The sequence below is a fragment of the Scatophagus argus genome, chromosome 19 (assembly GCF_020382885.2).
Source record: "Scatophagus argus isolate fScaArg1 chromosome 19, fScaArg1.pri, whole genome shotgun sequence".
NCBI classification, from domain to species: domain Eukaryota; kingdom Metazoa; phylum Chordata; class Actinopteri; family Scatophagidae; genus Scatophagus; species Scatophagus argus.
In genome coordinates, this window is record NC_058511.1 from 651082 (window position 1) to 675000 (window position 23919).

Genomic DNA, 23919 nt, shown 5'->3' on the forward strand with positions numbered 1-23919 from the left:
GCTGTTTGACCTCAGTGAGAAACACATCAGAGATGGTTTAAACATGCCGTATTGATCAGCCCGCGAAGGCTCTGAAAGGGAAAAGCCATCAGCAAAGTGTGCTCTCACTCTCTGCAGTCCCTCCTCTATTACACCGCGGATCAATAATGTTGATCAGTGCTGTGTAAATGTGATGCTGCAACTGTTTCCTTTGGCGTATCAGTACTGTGAGCAATTAGCGGAGGTTATTTAGGAGACTCACACACACACATTCAGAGTGGAGGTTTACAAAACACACTTACATGATGAATTACTGATGTGTTCACTTATTGTTGAACACGTCTGAGCATGATTCACACAGAGCTGAGAAGCTGTGATGGGATCAGCAGAGTCCACGATCTGATGACACCAAAACATCCCACCGATGTCCAGCCAATCACAGCTAAATAAAATAACAATCTGAGAAGAGCTTCTGCTCACCTGTCAGGCAAAGTTTGTCTTACCTGCCTGCTGCAACAGGTGGCTGCGATTTAAGACACCAAACTCCACCCTTTTACATCACAGTGAGTTCTGTGAGGTAACAGTTTCTCTTATCAGGAAGTGCGTCCCTCCTGTTCCTGCAGTCATCCAAAGTCCAGCAAGGTGACGTCCCTCAACTACACACTTTCAGAAGAATTTATTCAGTTCAGTTCAATTCAATTTATTTATATCGCGCCAAATCACAACAACAATTGTCTCATGACACTTTCCACTTAGAGCAGGTCAACACCAAACTCTCTTCTGGTCTCTCAGGTTCCCATGGATCGTGTCTGGACCTCCTGTTGTGGTCCTGCTTGACACCAACGACTGTTATTACCACCTGTTATATTTCTGCATTATTATTATTACTATTATTACTACTACTATCAAAATCAATTACTCTGTACATACTCTGTTGTTATCGCTGTTGTTGTGCAATTTATGTTGTACTTGATGACTTTTCTGCTCTCATTCACAGTCTTGTCTCAGTCACAAACATTAGAATAAATGAACTTGTCTATTTTCTTTTTATCAGCAACACACACACACACACACACACACACACACACACACACACACACACACACTGTATGCAATGAGTCCACATTGTTGTCACAGTTAATACCTCCTGTCACTTCTGTATTCATTTTTCTTGTTTCACAAGCATTAAGCATTAGTGATTGATCAGAGGCACTTCAGGTTTGTCCAAGCTGTAAACCTGTGATTCCACTTTATTAAGGGAACATTACAATATGCATCAATGTGGCAGCAGCACATTCAGAAAAGTAACATGTCAAAGCAGTGAATATTACACAAGAAATACAGCCGAGCAAAAGCATAAACAAGAGAAAACTTGAACCATAAACCACTTATTATAACACTCACAAGACAAATTTCAACAAAATGCAGTTTCTTTTCATTATCACATTTAAACATCACTTCACTTTCTGTTGTCCAACGTCTTTAACAAGTGAAATTAATGAAAAAAATCTTTCCTCAAACAGTCTTGTCAGCAGTGTTTCCTCCTCCCACTCAGGATGTACGCTCACTTATTTTCCCTCCTGGACCAAAAGATTCATTCTGACATTCAAACGTCCTCATGGGTCATGAGAACACAACTCGTGATTCTTTGACCTCCTGCAGATGAAGGTCTTTAAAGTGTTAATTGAATGCTAGTCCTCTTGGACTTGGGCCCAGAACTGCGTCCTGGTCCTCCCCACTGATCATGAATACATCTCTGTTTCCAGGCCTCTGGAGGGGTGATGGCTAAATTAAGCAGTCAGCGATGAGACGCCATTTAAAAATCCCAAATGATACAAGAGACTATGGTTCATCCCTTCTCATTAAAACCACCATCAGATAAGATTACACTCCTAGACATAATGTTCAGTCTGAGCTGCTGCTGCTTTCGCTGCTCTTCCTCCTCATTTTTGATGAAGGTCCTTTAATCTGGACATTAATACTTCCTCTTGTAGACTCTTTACAGCAGAAAAATCAACTTCTCAGTGCTCCCTATAATGGAGGCACTTGTTTGGCCTTGTTTGACCTGAAACATTTCTTTGATATCTCTGAAGTGGTTGGTTTCTTATTGGCCAACATATAATCGATATCAGCGTCTGAGAGAAGCTCACATGTGTGCATCTAACTTGACTTGATCCTTGTTGATGTTTTGGTTGGGTTCAAATACAGATTCAATCATTTGAAAGTCTCATTCAGCTCAGATTGTGTGCAAAAGGTGCTTTTCATGTTGTTAGCATGTTTAACTAATATGATAATCACTCTAATGTAAGTGTGCCAAAACACATCGTGATGGCTCAGATCACACTCCTCACACACACACAGTTTACACTGCTAGCTAGCTGCAGCTAACATCCATACATACAGTGAATAAACAAGCACTTAAGAAAGAGTCAAACGCACAGGAAAAACATGAGGCCAAAACACACCTGAATGCACCTTCGTCGACATGCAGTGCGGAATAAGTTTGCACTGTGTGGAGCTGCGTGAGTCACGAGTCTGCTTTGCTTCACTAAACACTCAGTCCAACAAAACCACAAGAGAAAGGAGAGAAACACTGCAGACAATGTAAAAGCAAAGCCTGACGGAGGAGAGGCTTCATTTTTCAGCACTGTGCTGCTCTTATTGTCATGGCAACAGTTAGAAAGATTGGCAGGACTGGATGCACAGAAGGCAGCCATTATCACAGGGTGAAGTATCAGTTTTAGCATAAGAAGCACCAAGCTAATTTTATGCTTAGATGATCAAATTATTGCCTGTCCTGTTTTAATAACACGCATGCATAGTGGACTCCAGTCCATCCAAAATAAGCTACAGCTTCAGTTTGTGGAAGCTCAGGACAGATTCGTTTTTTTGTTACTCATCCAAGAACTCGTTCATAACGTGCACTTTAAAACATGTGGGTGGGCAGTCATGTTAAAAAATAATTTTCCTTGCTTCAGTTTGAGCGGTACTTTCCATCCAGTTTACAGGTAAATAGGCCACACCTACAAAAATGTGGGAACTGATACACCTTTCGCATTTCTCTCTGTTACGTTCTACACATAAGCTTTTTCTGCTGCGACAAGTCAGATTATAATGTGAGCATGAAGCTATGCACCAAATGTGGTCCATGTGAACCAATGAAAGCTAAGAAATCCAGCAAAAAAAAATCCCTCACAGCTCAACAATCATAAGCCAAAACATAAAATGCTTTCCACATGGTGAACCATGGTGTCACTATTTGAACTAATGCTCCTCTTTCTCCTTCTCTTTGGTGTATTTCTGGAGATCTCAGACCTCTGTGGGCTCCCTCAAGGCTCAGTCCTTGGACAAATCTTTTTCAACATTTATATAAACAATACTATTTCTTTTTGGCACAGTTGCACTTTCCGCCTTTATGCAGATGACACTGTGCTTTATTTCTGTCCAGCTTCTGTTCACATCCTTCTGAATCCACAGCTGGTTAACCTATGGACACCATAGTAGAAATAGTGAGTATATTATCTGGAGTGATGAAAACGTCCATATTGACACGCTGTGTTCAAAGCAAGCTGGGCTTTCTTTTCAGAAATGCATCTTGTTTTCCTTTCTCGCAAGAACAAGACTTGAAGAATAAGTCTTCCTCTGTGCTGGATGATTACAGGGATGTTAGTGATGGGTGGGCAGTCATTTCTACTCTCAAACCCCAGTGTATCACTGAGGTAAGAGTCATTACTGGAAATAGTTCCACTATAGACACAGTATTGTCTGACTTACCTGCTCTGTCAGTGAGGAGAAATCAGCAGTTTTTATTTATCTGTGAAGGCAAACAAAAGATTGCCTTCTGCTTTCTTAAAATGTCAGTAGCTGCTGTGTCCTCATTAAAACCACTGAGACAATTCAAATGTTTCATTGCTAATTCTGATGAATTGAATTTTACATATCTTGTTGTAATTCATGCATCTTCTGTCTTCTGACATTCCTAATTTCACCTGGTTTTGTATTTGTTTGTTTTTTTGTATGCTCTCTCATAGTTTTTAGTGTCTGGAGCTCTGCACCTTTGTAGATGAGGGCTCCCACATTCTGAGGATTTTAAATAAAGAGAATGAACGGTTTTGACCACCGAGCGAGTCGGCGTACCCTCAGGCACACATCTCAATCACTGCAGCTTGATAGGTGACTCGTGGAGTCATTAACGCACGGCAGTTGACTGTTCAGATCCTGTTTTGCCTCTGTGGCTGCTATGGCCAACCACAGTTACACCATCAGCTGCAGGAAACAGAGACCTTTGTGCTCGCCTTTAGAGCTATTAGATCACCCACATATTATTCATTCATTAATAAAGGGTTATCTTATTTGCTTTGTAAAGACTTGGACTTAACTTATATCCACCAGGAACTGCAGTGTTGAGGAGCTCACAGCAGATTTAAGGAGCAGACCTTTGTGAGGTTGTTGACAGATTAAATCAAGCCAAAGTGTCCATCCATCAATCCATTTTCTATACCGCTTATCCGTCAGGGTCGCAGGGAGCTGGAGCCTATCCCAGCTGACTACGGGCGAGAGGCGGGGTTCACCCTGGACTGGTCGCCAGTCAATCACAGGGCCAACTCACAAAGACAGACAACCACACACTCTCACACTCACACCTAGGGGGCAATTTAGAGCAGCCAATTAACCTAATGTGCATGTTCTTGGTATTGTGGGAGGAAGCGGGAGAACCCGGAGAAAACCCACGCAGGCACAGGGAGAACATGCAAACTCCACATAGAAGGGCCCAGACCGGGATTGGAACCTGGAACCCTCTTGCTATGAGGCGACAGAGCTAACCACTGCACCACCGTGCCGCAAGTCAAAGTGTCTTTTCGATGATGTCTGTGAGGTCGGACGAAAAAATAAATCTGACTTTCCTGCAGTTGACGATGCGTCAGACGTTGAGCCAGCAGCTGTCCAACTATCCATGGATACTCTGCTCTTTCCTTCACTGACAGTCACCAATGGGTGCCTTCAGATGTTTGACACCCACTTACCTACTTTAATTTCAGCTTCACTTACATGTGATTGTCCATCTGAGGAGCTAAGAGCTGGAAATGACAACCAGTAATTAGACCACCCCGACCTGTCTCAGCCTTTAGTGTTGTAAAGTGTGTGAAACATTGTGAAACATTTACTGACTGTCAAAGAGAGACACGCAAGGCCTCTCTGCAAAACACATCAAAGATTTTAAAGAAGCAAAACATCAAAATGTACAAGTACATCTCATGATCATCTTTTTCTGTGAGGGGAATATACAACACATCCATCTGAGTGCTTCAACACCTGTCAGTTCACGTTACGGCAGCAACACAACCACTAATTACAGACTCTGTTGGTCTGTGCATCCATAGTGACCTATTTGTGAAGAGAAGAAACCAGATGCTTGCACAGTGGTGGCCATTTTGTGCCACCGAGAGCCAAGTTATGGTTGCAGTTAAAGCAGGATCATTGGAATATGTCTAAAACTGAGAGTTAAAAGGGGAAAATATGGCCCTTACACTAAGAATGTCCCACTTATATCTCTAATCCCTGTCGTACGTTGTGCTGAATTTGGTTCCACTTTATTTAAAAGGTCTGTCATTTTTTAATCGTTTACTAGAAGTTCCAGTTTCCTGCAGTGTAATTTGGTAATAAATATATGGAGCACAGCACAGTAATACAGAGACAAAGAGTACATTTCCAGTTAATTACTTCAGACGCTTTGTCTTTAAGTTCTCCCCCGGGCAAAAGGACATGCACAAATGTGAAATTTGTCCACAGACAAACACAGTTCAACATGTGGAGAAAGAAAGTAATATTCACTTGTAAGAAATTGCTATTAATTTAGTACCAAATTACTGCAATAATACACAAGTGTTGAACACGACACAATACTGATGGAAAACGATGAATGTCTCATACGGGCCAGTTAGGTCCTGTTGACTGGAGCACTGAGCAACATTTCCATTGCATGGGCAGGGATGGAAATGATTGTTCCAGGCATTAGTCAAACCCTCAAATGTTACAGCTTTTAAAAACAAAAACTTTCTGGTGTGGCAGCAAAACACTTCCAGGCCAGAACCCTTCAATTTTTTAATTTGGGCCGGCAGCTCACCTCCACCACTCAGTGTGAGAGTCACAGGTCAATGAAGCCATCTGCGGTTTACAGTAGAGACACTATTCTGAAGCCACCGTACTGGTCTCTGTCCGTGGAAATCACACACACAAGCAGAGACGAGCCATCACCCCAACAGAGTCCATCACTAGCTCAGAATGAACTCGACCTCCTGCTGAAAATACAGACAGAACCAGAAGCCTTGGCGCTCTGTAAGTCCAACTGCATGTAGACTGGATGAACAACAGAAACTTTAGTGCCATTAGCTGTTAACTCACCGTTAACCACGAACCAAATGTGTTTGGATAAGAGGAGATGTTTCTGTGTGTGTGATCCTCCTTATCACACACACACACACACACACACACCTCCATGTGGATCAATATGGTGTCACCAAACAGATGATAATGACTTTTTAGATCAGTCGATGATGAACATTCCAGAAACAAGCTTTCACATCAGACATGCTCATGCTGTTCAATCTGTCAATAAGACGTCTGTCCTCTTGTGGTTTGTTAAATCTTTAACTTTTGGCAGCACCTTCACTAAGACAGCAGATGTATTTCAGCATAGCAGCGGCTGTAGAAAAGCGTTGGGTTTTGCCGTTCCCTCCGATGTCTGACCTGTTATTTCCGAGAGGCACTTTTAGTTTGGTTGCCAAGTTGAGGATGATGAATCTGCTTTGACAGGAGCAACTGGTGCAATCATTCAGCCGGTTCAAGGTCTGTTAACCCCCCACCCCCAGCGCAACCCCCCCCCCCCCCCCCCCCCCCCAAAGCGCAACAACCCCCCCCCCCAATTCCACACACACTCCTGGTCTCATCGCTGCATGATGTCTGTTCTGGTGAAGCTGGTCACCTGGACTCGCGGCCTCCCTCTTCACAGAGCCACCTCCTGTCTGTTGGAGCTGCCGTTGGCTGCTGGAGCAGTGATGGCGGCGGTGGGCGTGGTCTTCTTGATGGAGGTGAGGCGAATGTGGGAGGTGCTATGCAGGTAGCTGGCTTGGCGCTCAGGGCGGGGACCTCGACCACATCGCAGCTGGCTGAAGAAGAAGAAGAAGAAGAAGAAGAAGAAGAGTTGACTTACACAGTATGGACAAACAAGACTTTTTACTGTCCTGTGTGGGTGGGAGGCGTAACGCAAAGCAAAGTCAGGGCACCTGTGGCAGGTGAGTGGATCATACAAAGAAAAGTTAGTTCCAGAAATTCAGCATTACAGAACACAAAAAAACCAAATCAGACTGAAACAACTGGACAACAGTTCCAGCAGTGTGTGTGTGTGTGTGTGTGTGTGTGTGTGTGGACTCATTTTGTTTCTCCAGAAGGGTCACAATCCAAAGAAACAGTGAAAAATGAAGACTGTTAATGAGCTCCCTGGGCACAAAAGGTGAAGGCTTAACATTTGGCTGCTCGGTGGAAAGGCTGAGCCCTGGACGAGCAGCAGCTCAGCCGAACCTTTAAAGGCAGGTGAATTATGGTCTGTGCTTCATGCTACAGCCACATTGTAATTGCTTCCCAAAGGGATGTTTCATTTTTCCTATGTATTCCCTGAATCTGAAGCCCGTCCCCGTCTTATCGCCTCGCGCTGTGACTCTCAGTTTTTGGAAGAACTGTGTCGCAGTGAGAAGTTTTCAGGAGAGCTTCCCTCCTGCCCAGGCAGAGTAATAAGCTGCGGGATGTTCAGTGGAAGTGGAAGCACTCAAAAGGAGATTTAGAAAACGACGAGGCGATGATTACTTCATTTTGCCACGAGGTTACTGAACCCATTTACTGTAGAAAATGAAGTACACGCCGTCTGCTTTTTGTCCCTGAATCATTTCTGGGCTCTCAGACATCAGCAAACGTTCGTCCTCCTGCAAAGTTTTGATTAGTCTACAATTGCAGTTTACTGTGGTTTGTAAGCAGCATGCAAAACGCAGCGAGGCGGAAGAGCAGCACAGTCTCAGCTGTCTGCAGCAACAACGCGTCCTCTCATTTAATCAGTGAAGAAATTCATTCACCGTCTGACACGTGACGTCCAGTCGAGTTCGTACCGCCGTGTGCTGCTGTATGTTCAAAACTGTTGATTTCATTCAAATCTGACAACACTGAAAGACAGGAAGTCAAACTCTTTGCATGAGCGCGCTCACTCAGCCAATAGAGTTGATTCTGATTTGTCAAAAGGAGACGTCTCACAGCTTGTTGGTTCCTTTGAATTTGTTCAGTGAGGGTGACAAATGAAGGTCTCATCAGTAATCGTTTGCTACAAATAACCATCACTGAGTGAATTTTTTATTTGCTCCTGTTTGACTACAACTACAGCGACCAGCTGAAACTACAGAAGCTTCTTTAAAAAAATTAAACTGCGTATTTGTGAGACGTCTTCCAGTATGAACCAATGAGAGCAGAGAGCCAATTAAGCAATGGGCTTGTTTCATTGGATTCGCTCCAGCATAAGATAAGAAATGCTTGCATTTGCTTGTATGTTATTAATATGATTACTGGACGCAGTCAGAGGCTCCTAAAGGTCTTATTGGAGAAGAGAGACCAAACCTGTTGAAGTGTCTGCGGAAGCTCTCGCTGAGCAGGTAGAGGGCGAACGGGTTGACGCAGGACGAGGAGAAGCTGAGGACTCGGGCCAGCAGGGTGATGACGAGGTGAGCCAGCGACAGATCCATCTGGTGGTAGTGGAAGGAGCGGTACATGTAGAGGACGTGGTTGGGAAACCAGCACAGGGCAAACAGGCCCACGAACACCAACACGATCTTGGCCAGACGCTTCCTGGTCTCCATCTGGAGGAGAAAATGAGAAACAGTCAGCTGGGAAGGACACCAGAGAGACTCTCTCGGTCCACATGTCCTGGTTGCACTGGGACCTGCTCGAGCCCCTGCGATGGTCGTGACCAGGCAGCTTTGTGCTCTTAATGTGATGCGCCATATCATTACATCATTTATTAGCGATGATTGATCTGACTCATTTTAATGCATGAATGAATATTTTACATTTCCTCCTAATTACTCTCAATATTAATGTTCTCTCCAAAGTCACACAAGACCAAGAACATGATGTTTCTTGAAAGTATAAGAGACTAATTACACATTTAACAAATATAAAAAATGTTCTTTAGGCCCATCCTATCCTAAAAATCAGCAATGTGTTCTACTACTATGTCACTCGGCTGGCCTGGGAACGCCTTGGGGTCTGCCTGGAGGAGCTGGAGAAAGTGTCTGGGGAGAGGAAAGTCTGGGCATCCCTGCTCAAGCCTGGTCCCGGATGAAGCGGAAGAAGATGGATGGATGGATGGATGGATGGATGGATGTGTTCTACTAAATTGGAGTATAAACTTGGGAGCAGTTACAGCAATGTTCAGGGATTTTCCAGTCAAAGAGGGTTCACATCCTCCAGAGAAAAGTGCAGGCGCCGCTGAAGTCTGAGCTCACGTGGGGACGTCTGGTCAACAGAGACTCTTCGATTAACGTTTGTCACCGATCGAACCTGGTCCGATTGGTCAGCACTTTCCTAAAGCACCCAAACGTGGAGCAGCTGTTGTCAGAAAACACTTTGCAGGTATGTTGACGATAAACACAAATGTTTGCTGTTGCTGTTGATGAACAGTAAGCGAGTGCAGATTTGAGGGGACTCATCCTGTCTGAAACTGATCTGCAGTCTGCTTTTCCAGTACTCAAAATAACACAAGCAGAAAACCATTGAATACTAAAATACTGAGCTAATGGGAAGTTATTTTACACCAGCAGTCACATGTTCGGGTGAGACAACGTAATCGCACTCTTGATAAGGCCAAATGACACGCTAGGAGGACGCTAAGAGGACGGAAACGGAGAGACGGACGGACAGAAAGCATCAAATGTACCGCAGCAGGTTGGACCCTGTCAGGCGGATGTTCACTGACATGTGGAAAAGGTCGGCTATGTCACTGCTGCACTTCACACGGGTCAACACGGCTTCAGCTCAGCACACACACACACATTAACACACACTCTCACACACACAAATGTCAGCAGTGTTTTCCAGAGTGCGTCTCCTTGTACCGCAGACGTGGACCATGTGAGACCTTGTGGTCTTGTCATGTACTCGCTCCTGGTGTTAAACTGATGGATATTGCTGCTCTTTTCTCTTTTCTCTTGCCTCTAAATCCATTAAGGTTGACGTGTGCGTGAGGCGAAGCGGCTGTGCAGGTTTACCTCCCTCAGGTGCACACAGGTCTCCTCCTCCCTCTCAAACACGTCTTCTTCTTCTTCTGTGGCCTTGACGTCACTGTGCTGAGCGGGAGGAAACGCTTGGTTTGTTGGCTTCAGTCAGCCGCCTCAGGGACAAGAGCTCGTTCAGAGCCCACCTGTTCAGAGCCCACCTGTTCAGAGCCCACCTGTTCAGAGCCCATCTGTTCAGAGCCCACCTGTTCAGAACGGGTCAGCGTTACACAAAGAGTTCATCGCACTGTCCTGCAGGGAAGCGTTTCAGCCGGCTTTGTGTGGCTGCAGAGTGGAACTGCAACAGAAGCACAAGTTTAAAAACATCCCATCCTGAAGACGGTCCCTCGCCCCGTCCAGCTCCACATGCGCTTAAAGCTTTATGAAACGTGCTGTCTCACCTTCTCGCCGACAGGAGAAGACGTGTGTGAAGACCGTGTGTGTATTCACCTGTTTAATCTGTTATGTCTGCTGCCCTCTCAGGCTGTTTGTGCTAATGTGGCGTCTGTTGTGTCACTTTGGTCTTCAGTTCTTTGCTGTTTTATTTTGTAGTTCAACCTCCTCGTGTGTCCTGCTTTACTTTTCACTTCCTGTCTTTGTCGTCCCCTCGATGTCTTTCACCTGTCCCTCTTGAACCTGATGTGTATTTAGCGTTTGTGTGTCCTCGGATCCTTCCTGTGTTCCTGGTGTCCCCTCTCTGTTGAACTGCACCGGATCTGCCCCAGTCGTCTGCGTTTGGGTCCTTCATCTGAATTCCTGCGGCAGACATAACATTTTCCTCCGACGTCTCTGAACGCTCACCTGAAGCCATCAAAGCCATCAAAAAAGAGTTCATTTTTCACAATGAGCACTTTTTTAATGAATGATGTTGTGCCGAGCGAAGAGCAGACGCACGTTCAGGCTCATGACCTTTGCGTGTAACAGCACCTGGTGGCGGCGGCGGCAGCGGCGGCGGCGGCGGCTCACCTTGACTGAATCTCCTGTTTTTCAATTAAAAAAAGAAGTTAAGTGACAGCAAACTGTGCTGATTAATGGGTCGTCTCTGCGCTCAGGCTGTCTGCTGCTGATTTGTGTTTGCTCTGATTTGCTGCCAGCAGTCGGGCAGAGTTTGGCGTTTGTCCCAAGATCCTCTTCGGCACCTGGACCGCAGCTCCTCCGGGAAGGTGGATTTTGTGTATCGGCATTTGTGTGTGAGTCTGTGTGTATTCAGTACATCATGTCTGTCGTGGAGTTTCCCCGCAGCTCATTGATAATAAATCTCCTCCAGCAGAGCCGCAAACCGCCGCCTTCGTCACCAAGGAGGAAGCCTGCAAAGCCACCTGCAAACCGCCGCCAAGTCCACCAGAGGCACGACGGAGACGCATCGACGCCTGAGGAGCAGCGAGCCGCCGGCCTGTCAGATCTCTATGACGCTTCAAATACTGACAAACGCCCAATCCGGCGCCGGCGTTTCTTCACTTGTGCACTTGTGTGTCAGACGTTTGCACGAGGGGAGGGAAAGGCCGCGTCAAGCCATTAAAAAGACACCAAGTCAGCTCACAGATCGATGGTTCACCGAGTGGCTCAAACGTGAGCCGGGCACCTGTAGAACACCTGTCTGCTCGCTGCAGCTTGGCCACGTGAAACCTGCTCCCAGTGCAGCTTTAATGGAGACGCTTTAAAGATACGAACACCGAAAACCAAAAGCCTGGAAGTGCAGCTGGATTGTTTGTTTGCACAGGATGTTTTCTCCTTTTTGTTTGTTTGTTTGTTTACTGTGTACAGGGCTGTAAATGTCATGATCTGAAGTGTCTGTTTAGTTGGGTTTCTGTTTTATTTGTGTCGTCTTTTCACTTCCTGTCTTAGTTTGTTTTGACTGTTTGCTCCTCCCCTGATCAGTCTCACCTGTGTCTCCTTATCTTCCCTTTCCATACCTGTGCTCTGTCGCGTGTGTTGTCAGCTGGTCTGTGCGTCCTACCTGTACTGTGTTCCCTGCTTATGCTGCTTGTCTCTGAGTTTCCTTCTAATTGCTGCGATTTGTGTTGTTTGTTGTTGCTCAGCTTTTTAATGTGCCGCTCTGTGAGTTTGCTTGCCTCCTCCTGTTCCTGATTGGTTTATTAGAGGTTCTCCTGTTCTCCTGTGACACTGAGAACAGTTAACATTCAGAAAGCGAATATGCAGCTCGACAAACACGCTCTTATGTGGACCCTAACAGACAGTGACGGATGTGAACTGGATGTGAAGGACTGGATCAGGTTCTCACGTGCAGCCCCGTCTGTTAACTGGCTTTTTAATGACTTGGTTTGGTCACGTCAGCGTGCACGACAGTCCGGCTGCTGCAAGCTGCCGACGGGACTCTGTGTGATTTAAATCCTGAAGAAAACTGCTGTGAGCTACGTTTACACTCAAACTGAAAAACACACTCAGGTGCACCGCAGGTGTGAGTGTTATGTCGTTATGAGCTCATCAAAGCAATGAGAGCAAAACTGCTCAGACCAGAGGAAAGCAAACAGAACGTGCTGATGACATCATTGGTGATGAACTTTCAGCTGAACTGCCTACACCAGCAGAGAGACTCTGCAGCTTCACCTCAGGTGTGTGAAGACTCCTCCCTCTGTGACAGGTCACTTCCTGTGTGTGTGTCCTTTGTTTGAATGACTGAATGTTTGAATGAAATGTGCAGAGCGACTTCTGCCTTCAGCTCGTTATTTCAGGACGTGTCTCATATTAAATTGACAAACTGAAACAGCTCCGCTGTCGCAGTCCAGGAGGACAGAACGGACAGAAGGCGGGTGAGGACGATGATGATGATGATGATGATGAAGCAGGGAGCTGCTCAGCTCAGAAGTCTTAGTGCTTTTACAGTAAGTTTAAAACAGGCCTTTGGGTGAACTGGACCACCGGACTTGGATATGTATATGTTCAGGTCTGGAATGGCTGCAGCGTTTTGGCCACAGAGTGAACGCTTAGTATTTTTCATCCGTCTTTGCATTCTGTGCATAATAAATTTAATCTAAAGGATTTGATGAACAAATGTGAATAATAAAAGTTTATGTCAATCAGTAAACTGGACATCCTGCATGTAATGAAAACCTTCTGCAAAGCGTCATGTTTACAGCGAGACGCTTCTCGTGGCCTGACTCGCGGCTTCCTGCCAGCCCAGAGCCCGAGCATCCAGCTCTCCGCCTCAGCCGAGGCACACAGAAACTGACACAAGGTTTTGGGATGGTTCTGCCACCCGCCAGAAACCTGCAGCTGTCAGTCAGCTGTCACTGGAAGTGACTGAAGCCACAGTGTGCAAGCTAACAGAAAATAAAGTTTAGACTGCAAGTGTCAACTCCAAGCAAATTCTGGTCAGATTTGCCTCATGAGAAGTATAAAAATTTTGATACAAAATATTGATTTAGATAAGATTTTAGATAAAAAGCTCCACTAATAAAAGGTTCTAAGCAGCATGATGAGAGCTGACAGTCCAGCTGAACAAATCGGAACATTTAGCAGGTGGACAATCAGAGCTTCCAGAGCACATAAGGTGGACACAAAGTCCTACAGTCCCGGACTGAATCTGGCTCAGAAAAGGTTTCCTCCAAACTCAAAGTCTAAACTAAAACCTTGATAACTTCGGTGAAAACCTCAACAGGAGCTGAAGGTGGTGAAGGGATTCATCAGAAATTATCTGGCTTTTCTGAAGTGTTGGGAAGCTCTGCATACCAAAACATCTAAAATCGATTCATTATATAAAATTCATTATAGACTTTGTTGACCTCCTGAGGGGTGAAGCAGAGCTGTTTTTGTTTCAGATGTCTGAGCCAATAAGTTCAGTCAGCGTCGCCTGCCAAAGTCAATGTCTGTAATGGCCCCAGTCTGATTGATTCGGCAGCCAAATCTGACGAAGTGATAATAGTTTTTATTTTTCTGTCAAACACCTGGGCACACAATTATTTTGTTGTTCTGGAGCTGCCAATCAGCTGACACTTTAAATAAGAGTCAAGTCTGCTGCTGAAGTGGACAGTCAGTACTGACTGAATGTGATTCATGACTCAAGTCATTTAACTTTTACAAAGAAAACAGTTGATGAAACTGCTCACCACAAGCTGTGTGGATCGTCTGGTGTAACCGAGGATGTAAGTGAAGATCCATCACACTGAAGAGAAGGCAGATGGATAAACAGCAGCACATGGGTGCACTTTTTATTTTAAACACATTAATGTGCGTAAAACAGTGCATTCCCTCTGTCTGTAGCCACAAACAAACAGCTCTGGTTTATACAGAAGCCAGCAAAACGAAAGAAGCACAGAAAGAAATTTAAAAAAGGCCTCCGGTTTCACTAGCAGCCTTGCATACCGATGGATTCAAACTGGACCAGTTTGATTTTCAGCTCGAAAGTAAAACGAAGTCAGCTGCATTTAACCTCCAACATCTGCTGAGCGTCAGAAAGCCTTCATCACGTTTACTGTAATATGTTTCAACTAATTCACTTCGTTACAGTTAAGTACGTCCTCCTGTCGGGAAGCACGGAGTGACGCCGGTTTCTTTAATGGAGTTCAAAGTCACTGAGGGGGAATTCACAGCTGACGTGTAGATGGAACCAACTTTAAATGCAGTTTCCTGTGCACCACTTCTGTAATGTGAACAACGTTCAACCATCTGATTATCTCTTTAGCTTTGCTTCATGACTTCTCTGAATTTAAGGGGAACAACTGGATAAGCATGAAATAAACAGGATGATATGTTCTCACACACATCAGCTGTTTCGGATGGATGGGGCTAAGTCTTTTTCTCCTCTTCCTTCTTCCTCTTTTCTTTATTTTGTAGTAGCTTTCTGCCTGTTGCTGTTTTATTTATCTTTGCTTGAGTTTTTGGGGAGGGTTTGCGTAAACCTGCGGGTGGATGTAGGCTGAAACATGTGTGTGTGTGTGTGTGTGTGTGTGTGTGTGTGTGTGTGTGTGTGTGTGTGTGTGTGTGTACGTGTTTCTTATCTCGGGGAACAGAATGAATCAGCTCTGCTCTCAAGGCGTGCTTGGTATTGATGTGGGCGTCTGCAGTTAATGTAGCAATTGGCTTCCAACCTCCACAGATGAGAAGATGCGGGCGGCGGCATGTGAAGAGGCTTTTCTCATTTAAAGAAAGCACTGATAGGAACGAGGAGGTGAAAATGGATTTAAATGTAATGAGATCAATTAGACAACACCAGATGTGTGGACGTATGGAGACAAAGCGAGGAAGACACAGACAGGCGTAACCAGGGCGGACAGGATGCATTTCCTGGGGTACATGAGAATCTATTTGCTATCACTACAGATGGGTATCATGTGTGATTTTATCACTATCAATACTGCTTATCAATAATCTTATTGATGTCAATCTCCATAATTTGCCATAACAAATAAAACATGGCAGAAAAGACAACAGTTGGGAGGTTATGGGCTGAGTTAATCTCAGTGGAAAATAAGAACTGCCAGAATAAATACAGAATTATTTATCTGGTTGTTATGACAGCTTAGACAAGCTAGAAGTTAGTTATGCTATGCTAGAAAATGGCTATCAAGCCAATTGGACTTCACTGCAGTGAAGGGCTGTAAATCTGTAAAAAAAATATCTGCTGATGAAGCTGGTGTTGTCTGTGGGATTGTTTAGAAAGAGGAATTAGAAGTTTTTAAACTGATTGTGACAGCGTAACATGTGTTACCTTGACTTGACATGACCGATATTCAGACCCAGGAGGCTGCCCTGAGGACATAACGTTAGCAGCTGTTTTGGTCAAACATGTCGAGTTCATTCACACATTTGGGTTCATTCACCTCTTTGGGTTCATTCACACTTTTGGGTCCATTCATCTGTTTGGGTCCATTCATGCATTTGGATTCATTCACACATTAGGGATCATTCACCTGTTTGGGTCCATTCACACATTTGAGTTCATTCACACGTTTGGGTTCATTCATACGTATGGATCCATTCACGCATTTGGGATCATTCACATGTTTGGGTTCATTCACACATTTGGGTCCATTCACACGTTTGGGTTCATTCACACATTTGGGTCCATTCACACGTTTGGGTTCATTCACACATTTGGGTTCATTCACACATTTGGGTCCATTCACACGTTTGGGTTCATTCATACGTATGGATCCATTCACGCATTTGGGATCATTCACATGTTTGGGTTCATTCACACATTTGGGTCCATTCACACATTTGGTTTCACTCACACGTTTGGGTTCATTCACACATTTGGGTTCATAAAGACATTTGAGATTCAGCCCACATTCAGCCCAGTTTATTTCATGGGTCTGTAATTCCAAACAAATTTCTTGATAATTTTTTTTTTCCTTTAAAAGCAGTTGTGGATTTCCTGTGGGAGTAATGGCTCAATTTAATCTTAAATAGAAAACAATAAATGGTGATTTCTTATTAAAACTATTCTTCATTTATGTTGAATTGTGTGCCTTCCTGTGGACAAAAACGGACTTCTGTGCCCAGTTACCAAACGTGAACAGGTGGCATCCACATACATTTGGCTGTATAGAATGACTTGAGATGTGGGAAACTTTCTGCGTTCACAAAGCAGATGTGACGGTTCTGTTGGTGAAACAGATAAACAATCATCACAGGAATCGTGCGAGTGCGTCTCAAGCTGTTTCTGCCTGCTTGTAAACATCAGTGATGAAGATGAGGGTGTTTTCTGCAGTATCAAACTGATGTCAGTGCTTCACACACATCAGAGAGTGTTTTTCACGTTTCAGTGACCATCTCTCAGCTCTCGGTGTCAGGAGCTGATTCACTGTTAGTCATCGACTCTCCATTAACCCTGAGTTTGTCGAGGTCAACTTCAAACTGCAAAGTGTCTCTTCAGACCTGCGGGACCAGCACATGTCACCGAAATGACTTCTCCCTGCAGAAATGATGCGCTTTTAGGATGAGACCTTCAGTAAATGGCTCCAAACACAACATGAAAAAAGAAAAACAAGAAAAATAATAACAACTGCAATATGGTTTTACATTTACAATTATCTCTGCAGGACTGTCCCAGAATCAGCTGAGCCAATTCATGTCTCTAAACTAGAATTTCCTCCTCTTGGTCGTTCACCGGTCAGGTGTCAGGTTCTGTCCGGACTCATCACATCTGCAGTGACTGACAGAAAGTGACAGAAAGCTTCACCACCTGAAGCTCAGGATGTGGTGGACTACGAAGCTTCAGTTATGGTTGTTGCTGCAGAGAAGCTACAGACTGTAAAACATGGAGGCTTCACACACACGTTCAACCAGCAGCACAGCAGATCAACACAATCAGCACAGGCTGAAGGTGGACACCTGAGATTCCAGTCACCAGTTCAGTATGTGAGCACATGTGGAATCTGGTCCCAGTCTGCCAAAGTCAGAGTCAAGTTCACTGCAACGCTGGTTATTTTAAATACTTCTCTAATTCTCAGGAAAGAGGAACTTTCCTGTCAACCTTGTTGAAAGAAACAGAAATCCTTCTTTCTGTTAGTCCCGTGTTTGTCTGTTTGTCCATCAGTGAGGAGGATGAAGAGCAAGTTTCTTTTGTGGTCCAACATGCTGCACTGTGGCACAAACAGGTAAGATGGGAAGGAAAGGTGGGGACATTTGGCAGAAACCAGGAGAGAACTGTAACCTCTCCTGGGAAAATCAGGAGGTTTAGTGACTACTGTAGTACTTGTACTACAGTTAAAGTAGGAGCTGGGAGCAGCAGTCTGTGCTGTGCTGTACCATTGTGACAGTAGTGTCCAGAGTCACGGTCCTGCCACTTAATCATCGATCACATACACCTGATCTGACCTGCTGCTGCTGTTGGCTCTTCAATAATTCAGCTCCCCCTCCCTCTGACCTCTCCTCCATCCTCCTCCATCTGTGAAGATCGAGCTGGTGTGAAGTGATTACTCACTCCGGCTGACACGGTCCTCCGCTGAGCCTCCGCTGAGCCTCCGCCACCTCACCCCTCCAGGCTCCAACGTTCACTGAGGCCTCTGAAGTCGTGGGAGCAGGAGGTGTGGGTGCAAAAAGCCCCGCGTCCCCGTCGATGTGACAGACTAAACTTCCAGACTGCACGCAGCACTTTTTTCTTTCTTCTTTTTAGTTTTTAGGGCAGATTATTTTTGAAAAGACAAAGTTTGAGACAAAGTTTGACTGAATAAGAGCTAACTTAGTAATTTAACCACACTAATTTCAATGCAGCTCATGTTATTCTCTGACTGTCTTTCAGCCACCGTTTTCTTCTGTTCATTCAGCACAGCTACTTTCTAATATATTTAACATTAACAAAGAAACCAACAGCAGCCAGTCACAGAATCAGCTGACTGATTGTTAGGGTGCTCATAAGCTCCTCCCCCTCCATGTTAGCAGATGGGACATGAGCCAAACTCAGCACACAGCAAATAAATTTTTCCCAAAGATGGTTTCTGTCATTTTAGGTAGCTGTTCAAATGTTTTGCTCAAATGTTCAATTTTCTGATCAGTTTGGTTTTATTTAGTTATTTGATCCTCTCAACAAACAATATTGACAGGTGAGCGAGGACTCGATATCACTACTGCACAGACTGGCTCCGCATGACATCATCAGAACAAGACAGCAGCTCACGTTTCAGTGGTTGGGACATTTTATAACAGGACCCATTCAGACCCATTCAGACCCATTCAGACCCATTCAGACTCAGGGCGGTGGAGCAACAGCTGCTGGGTGCATTAAAACAATGTGAACAACAGTTTACTCTGGCTCATCATTCATTCATTCATTCATTCATGCATTCATCGTTCCATCGGTCACCTGTCTCTTGGTGTGCTCGCTGACTTCCCCCGGCATGTCGTGAGCGCTCTTCATCAGAGTGCGGGCGATGTGGTAGTAATACACTGAGATGATGGCCAAAGGGATCAAGAAGTAAACCAGGAAGATCATCACAGAGTGGATCTTGGGATGCATCTGATTGGACAGCGGGTACGGCACGCAGTTCACAAAGGTGACGTTAGTGTTGTCTCTGTGACCCTGAGGGGGAGGACAGGGAGAACGGAGACAACGATACATCAGATCATAAAACAGATTGTAGAGTTAAATGGCCGTTCATAAATCTGACTCTAAATCAGTTTATAGCTGTGAGTCTGCTGGGACGAGCCGTCGGCAGGAAGTGATGGACGGCTCACATTTAGACTCAGTCTGCACAAGGTCACAAATGCTGACAACAAGAGCTGCTGTGATCTGATTATGTGATCAGCTGCGCACACAACAGACATAAAACCCACACGTGTTTTTAATTTTCACTGTTTTGTTAGAAAATCTAACTAACTGTCAAAAAGATCATTACTGCCAAACGGAGGGCAGCCATCATCCACAGAGGAAGAAACTTGGGCCTCGTCTGTTGTTGTACTGTGATGCATACAAATCTCATGCAGCTTGTGTGATGCAGTTTGATGAACACATCTGCTCCTTTTGCAGCAGATGTGTTTTTTTGCTGTTAGGTTTTCCGGCTGAAGACGGTGCTGAAGGAATCAGGAGAAAAACTGTAAAAGGTGACGATATGTCAGTGTTGTGTTCAGAACTTGTTTCTGCTGCCCCCAAGTGGCCAGAAATGGGGTACTGCAGGTTTAAATGTCCCACGTGATTACACATGTGAAGATGGTATGAAATACAGTTGCAGTTATTCACAGTTAAGTGTCCCCAAGAAGAAGACGTGCAGAATGATGAGATGCTTGGGAGCTTAACGACGTTGTTTCAGCTTGTGCTCGCTGTGGTAGTACTGCAGTATTTGTTGTATTTTACATGCATGGTGACAACTTGAGAGAAAATGGCTTCAGGGACAGCCAGCAGGACGGACAGCAGCCAGATAGAAACAGCCTTCAGACACGTCCAGAAGACAGCGCTGGACGTCTGGATGTCCATCGGGTTCACTATGGCCTTGTATCTGATGGACAGACAGACAGACAGACAGACAGAGAAAGAGAGAAACAGGGACATCAATTCAAAGACTAAAATAAAAACAGTAACTTATAGGCAGAAGGCATCACGTCTCTGAAGTGCTTGTACTTCAGCGTCTTGTCCCTGTGACCCTGACAACACGACCTTTTTGGTTTTTCAGCCTGTTCTGGGTGGGAGTGTGACGGACTGACACCTGTCAGTCAAACAGGACACGCCCCTAAAGCACGACATGTGACTGTGCACCTGCCACCTGACGCCGCCCACACGCAGCCTCTTCTTCACGTGGCGCTCGGCGCCTGCGGGCGTCGACACCTCCTTTGTCCTGCACACACTCTGAAACACGTGGATCTGTGAATGAACAGATCAGATTGGACTGTAAATCCATTATGAAGGAGTCCGTCGTCCCTCTTCAGGCTCTCAGCACTGAAACACAAATCACCTAATAATCATATTAGTTTTCATTTGACAGCATTCATGGCTCCAGGCTCTTTGTTCGTTAATGAGAAGCCCCGGAGGCCATTGGGGGGTTGAGGCTGCAGACTGGAGGACAAAGACCGGAAACAATAGGACATTGTCCCTCTCATATTAATTATTCTTTGTGCATAATCACTGAGCTGCATTTAAATTCTTCCTCAGACTGAGCTGATGAGTGAGTCAGCTGGACAGGATTCATTCATTCACTCAGTGAGAAACAGCTCACACGTGAAGAAAAACCAACAGCTTCAACTCTTAAATTCAGCCTGAAAAATCTAAATGAGTAGAAAATCAGAGATGGTGAATTCAGGCTCTTCCTTCTGATTTTTTGCAGGCTTTCAGAGGCTCTGCAGCACACATCTGAGCAGGACACTCCGTCAGCCGTGACGTCTCCTGGATCGGTTCACATACACTGTGTAGACAAAACTATCCAGACACTGGGTTTGGGCTCGGCCCCTGACTTCCAGTGAAGGGAAACCTTAATGCTTCAGCACACCAAGACATGTTGGACAATGCTATGCTTCCAACTTTGTGGCAACAGTTTGTTGAAGGCCCTTTTCTATTCCAGCATGACTGTGCCCCAGTGCACAAAGCAAAGCTCCATAAAGACATGGTTGGATGAGTTTGGTGTGGAAGAACTTGACTGGCCCACACAGAGCCCTGACCTCAACCCCATCCAACACCTTTGGGATGAACTGGAACGGAGATTGTGAGCCAGGCCTTTTGGTCCAACATCAGTGTGTGACCTCACAAATGCTCTACTGCATGAATGGGCACAAATTCCCACAGAAACACTCCAACATGTTGTGGAAAGCCTTCACAGAAGAGTGGAAGCTGTTAGAGCTGCAAAGCTGTCTGTGTGTTTACAATGAGACGTCATTAAAGTCCCTGTTGGTGTGAAGGCCAGGTGGCCCAATACTTTTGTCCGTATAGTTGATGTCTGATGTGGTTCAGGTGCCGCTGCTGATGGTTAACATCAGGCTGATGTTAATTCATCAGAAGATGAACTCTGCTTCAGCGTCTCGTCTGCTGTCTCGTCCAGGAGGTGAAGCATCCTTCAGCATCGTCGGCGTATGAGTGTGATATGGAGCCCGTTTCATCCCGGTGCTGCTTGTGTTGGACTGTCAGGATGTTGAACTGTGTTTACGTCACTCTGACTGTTTCCAGAGCAGCTTTCACTCCGGACTGGACACCACGCTCTCGTCCTCTCGCTGCAGTTGGATTCCAGGAGTTTGTCTTCCTGCTGTTTGTCGTTCAGACACCAGCGGGGTCACAGCGAGGTCGGATCAGTCCAGCATCCACATAAATCTTCCATCGTTGTGCCGTATCTCACTTGATGTTTTATTGATGAAATGACACGTTGATTATTTATGTCATGTAGAGGCTGTAAGTTTTACATTTGGTCCCAGACAGTAAGGGGCAGTAGGGGCAGTCGTGGATCAGCAGTTAGGGTGTCGGCCCTGTAACCGGTGGATCGCTGGTTCGATTCCCCGTCCCGGTGTCCATGGCTGAGGTACCCTTGAGCAAGGTACCTAACCCCCACTGCTCCCCGGGCGCTGCACGCGGTCGCCCACTGCCCCGGGTTTGCTGTGTGTGTGTGCACGTCACTTGAGCACGAATTTCGTTGGAGTGAGTTCCCTCCAATGACAAAATATGTCACTTTCATCTTTCATCTTTCTTTCTTTCTAAAGTCACACTGAGCCAGGCTGACTCATGTGATGGAGGCGTTTTTGAGATGGTGAGAATTCTAACTACATGGTGAAGGTCTGGAGCAAATGTGTCCAGCAACTGACAGCACATTTGAGCAACCAGAGCAACAAAAGCTGATCCAAGCAGGACGGCCTGGAAACACTGCAGGGAGGTGCAGGAAAGAGCAGAAAGGAGCCTGACGAAGACTGAGCAGGACACTTTAAGACATAAAGCATGTGGCTTCCTGTTTCCTTCTGTTTGATAAGAACCCACAGAGCAGCTGTCTGAGGAAACCAGAAACAAGGTGAAACTAAATATTTGTGGGGTGTTTTTAAATATTTACACCCTCAGGAGGAACGGATGGGCTCGGAGCTGAGAAACACTGACCAGCCAGAGTCAAATGCACACAGAAAGTTCCTTCTCGCAGCTTGTTGGAACTTGTGCCAGGTAGCACTTCTTCACCTGACAGGTGTGGCACAACAACATGCTGATGAAACAACATGGCGGCTTCTTCTCAGTGCAGTGAGGGTCCTCGCAGCTACAGAGAGACCAGCAGGCGTGTGTGTACCGACTCATACACTCATACATGAAGCTCAGCCGTGTCATTATGCAGGCTGACTGAGGGCCCATGAATACCACACAGAAACACAAAGTCAGACCTTGAACGCTCGTCTTCAAGAAACACGAACAAAACCAGAATGAAAAGCGTCACTTTCTGCTCTCCTAACCTTCCGCTCATCACAGCTGGTGGATTCAAACCTGCCCAGACGTTTTCTAAACCTTCATTTATTAACGTGAAGGTCACAGCTGCTGTTTCACATTCCTTGAGTCATCAGGATGTATAAATAAATACTCCTACATCAGGGGACGTAAGAGGGAGGAACATGACTGCACTGTGCTTGTGTCTGTCTGTGGTCTTCACTGGGACACTGGACTGCTGTCTCACTGGCCCCCCAGCTGTTCAGACAGGGGACGCCAGAAACTCACCTCTGGCGACACGTCATGTCCCCTCACGCCCTCCCTATGGCATACATACCATAGTGACCCTCCTGGTCCTCACTTAAAAAGTCTCTCTATGTTAAAGGAAGGTTTTGTCACCGAGCCGTAAGTGCGGTTCAGAAATCCGGCGACACTCTGAGCGTGTGGAGAATGTAATTGTCTCGGCGCTGCAGTCCATCTGGTGTGACCCTGAGGCCAGTGAGTCATTCATCAACCTGTGGACACGCAAACAGTGCAAAGAGACGCAAAGACGGCATTGTGTTCCAGTGGGGCTGCTTTGACACGGAGACTCCTGTGGCTTTAGTTCAGGTGCTCTTTGTTTGTGTGTATAAAACAGACATTAAGACAGGAAGTTCACACTGAAGACTGTCAGCTGTGCCACAGGCAGCACGTTTTGTCTTCTTTGGCTCCCTGAAGTTGTTTCGGTCAGAAAAGCAACAGGAAACTTTGATTGCTTTTTGGTATCTCTGGACCTTCCATCGATCTCTCTGTAGCTCCAGTCCGATCCGGGCTCTTCTTCCCTCCCCTTTTATAGTTAATGACTTCTCTTGTTTCAGT

The 23919-nt window shown here is 45.5% G+C and overlaps 1 protein-coding gene across 1 annotated transcript in view; it reads right to left on the reverse strand.

Annotated features, from left to right (window-relative positions):
- Window positions 1-6920: 6920 nt before the first annotated feature.
- Window positions 6921-23919, reverse strand: part of nmbr (neuromedin B receptor) — a 25566-nt gene continuing 8567 nt past the window's right edge. Inside the window, exons 2-5 of the mRNA XM_046373589.1 lie at window positions 20044-20185; window positions 19057-19272; window positions 8635-8873; window positions 6921-7145 (exon numbers count right to left, since the gene is read on the reverse strand). Coding sequence (XP_046229545.1) covers window positions 6983-7145; window positions 8635-8873; window positions 19057-19272; window positions 20044-20185 — 760 coding nt within the window. The 3' untranslated portion in view covers window positions 6921-6982. The remainder of the gene's footprint in view (window positions 7146-8634; window positions 8874-19056; window positions 19273-20043; window positions 20186-23919) is intronic.